Genomic DNA, 2,086 nt, shown 5'->3' on the forward strand with positions numbered 1-2,086 from the left:
ATCCCAGGCTTATATAAAAAGTTCACAGAATTGAGTCCAAATTGAAGAAGGAGATTCCTGAGCTTCTGCTAATATAAAGACTGTCTGGTTGTCTCAGTCTATTAGGAAGGTTTCAGCACTACTTGCTCTCAGATCAAATGACAGATTTTCCCAAAGATAATGGGGAGAGTTGTTCTTAGAACATTCCAGAATAGAGGAGGCCTCATCACCCTCTGCACTAAGTCGGAGCTCTACTTAGCCACTTATTCCCAAATTCCCATGTGATCATGACAAGGAAAACCCTGATATGTGGGATCATTCTACGCCTGTGCCAAGGCTTCACAACTGATTATCATTAATAAATCTCCACACTTTTAAATAATAATAATAATAATAATAATAATAAAATACTTCATTGCATGTAAGCAAACACTATTTGAGTCAAACTTCGGAGGGGCTGGATAGCACCCTTTTCATTGGTTTTCGTTGTTTTCTGAATCAGTTTGTCAGAAGAATGCTTTTCAGGCAAGCGATTTTTGACCGCTGTTGCTCTCATGTGGGTTAAATAAATGGCTTGACATTTTTTGTCTCTTTTTCTTTTTCCATAAAATGACAGGATTAGGTGAGATGAACTTTAAATCACTACTTGATTTAGCAGACTGTGTATGAACCTTCCGGTGTCCTTGAATTGGACCATATCTTCTTAGGTCACTTCTCCTGCCTCCTGCTTCCCCCATCCTATGACCACTGTGCTTAAGGGCTTGCTACTCACTTTTTCAAACCAATATTTTCAGCTTTGTGCAGAAACACAAATGTGGCCTCTTTGGGGCTTTTCCCTTTTGTCAAATTCTTTCTGTTCACGATTTCAGGATGTGTGAATCCGACTCCCGCTGACCAATGAGGAGGCAGAACCAGAGCGTGATCACTGAGTTCATCCTTATAGGCTTCTCAAACCTGGGGCATCTGCAGGTACCTCTCTTCTTCACCTTCCTCCTGGTTTACCTGGCCACTCTGATGGCCAATGCCACCATCATGACTGTCATTCGTCTGGACAGGACTTTGCACACCCCTATGTACTTCTTTCTCTTTGTCCTCTCCTGCTCTGAAACCTGCTACACCTTGGCCATTGTACCAAAAATGCTGGCCAACCTGCTTTCCATGAGTCACACTATTTCTTTCTCTGGCTGTGCTGCTCAGCTCTTCTTCTTCGTGGGCCTGGCTTGTACCAACTGTTTTCTAATTGCCGCCATGGGCTACGATCGCTACGTTGCCATCTGCAACCCTCTCAACTACACTCTTGTTGTCAGCCGAGCCACCTGTGTGCTGCTAGTTCTGGCCTCCAGCTGCTGTGGCTTCCTGATCTCTGTGGTTGTCAATGTCCTGGTGTTCAGTGTGCCCTTCTGCGCCTCCAATCAGATCAACCACTTCTTCTGTGATATTTCCCCGGTCATAAAACTAGGCTGCTCTGACACGAGCCTGAAGGAGATGGTCATCTTCTTCCTCAGCATTCTCGTCTTGCTGGTTCCCTTTGTGCTGATCTTCATCTCCTACATCTTCATCGTCTCCGCCATCCTCAAGATCGCATCAGCTGAGGGACAGCGGAAGGCCTTTGCCACCTGTGCCTCCCACCTCACGGTGGTCATCGTGCACTATGGCTGCGCCTCCTTCATCTACCTCAGGCCCACGTCCCTATACTCCTCAGATAAGGACCGGCTCGTGGCAGTGACCTACACTGTGATCACCCCACTGCTCAATCCCCTTGTCTACACACTGAGAAATAAAGAAGTGAAGAGCGCTCTGAGTAAGGTTCTCGGCAGGTACTCATTCCCCAAAACTGTGTGAGTGACTTGGCAAGTCAGGAGCGTTATATTCAGGATAGAAATGAGGACTTTCATTTATATTGGTTATTTTATTGGGAAGCCTTTCTTTGTGCTTAGCCTATAACTGCTCTGGGGGTTATCCCAGTTGGGCCCCAGAAAGTTATGTGAATATGGAACCTCTCAAGCACTCAAGTGATGCTATCTTAATGCACTGGAAATGTAGGTTTTCTCAGCTGACGCCAGAAATGATGCGTTATCCTTCTGAGAATGCCTAGCCCACTGATACT

General features: G+C 45.6%; 1 protein-coding gene across 1 annotated transcript; it reads left to right on the forward strand.

Annotated features, from left to right (window-relative positions):
* The first annotated feature begins 876 nt into the window (after positions 1-876).
* On the forward strand, positions 877-1,821 carry LOC113249692 (olfactory receptor 10T2-like). The gene has a single exon (XM_026491166.3). The coding sequence runs from the start codon at positions 877-879 to the stop codon at positions 1,819-1,821; it is 945 nt and encodes a 314-aa protein (XP_026346951.2).
* The last annotated feature ends 265 nt before the right edge of the window (positions 1,822-2,086 follow it).

The sequence above is a fragment of the Ursus arctos genome, unplaced genomic scaffold, assembly GCF_023065955.2.
Source record: "Ursus arctos isolate Adak ecotype North America unplaced genomic scaffold, UrsArc2.0 scaffold_2, whole genome shotgun sequence".
Lineage (NCBI taxonomy): Eukaryota > Metazoa > Chordata > Mammalia > Carnivora > Ursidae > Ursus > Ursus arctos.

What these genes read in the sequence shown, in the direction of transcription:
- LOC113249692 (XM_026491166.3), top strand. Translation starts at nt 877, where the DNA reads ATGAGGAGGCAGAACCAGAGCGTGATCACTGAGTTCATCCTTATAGGC.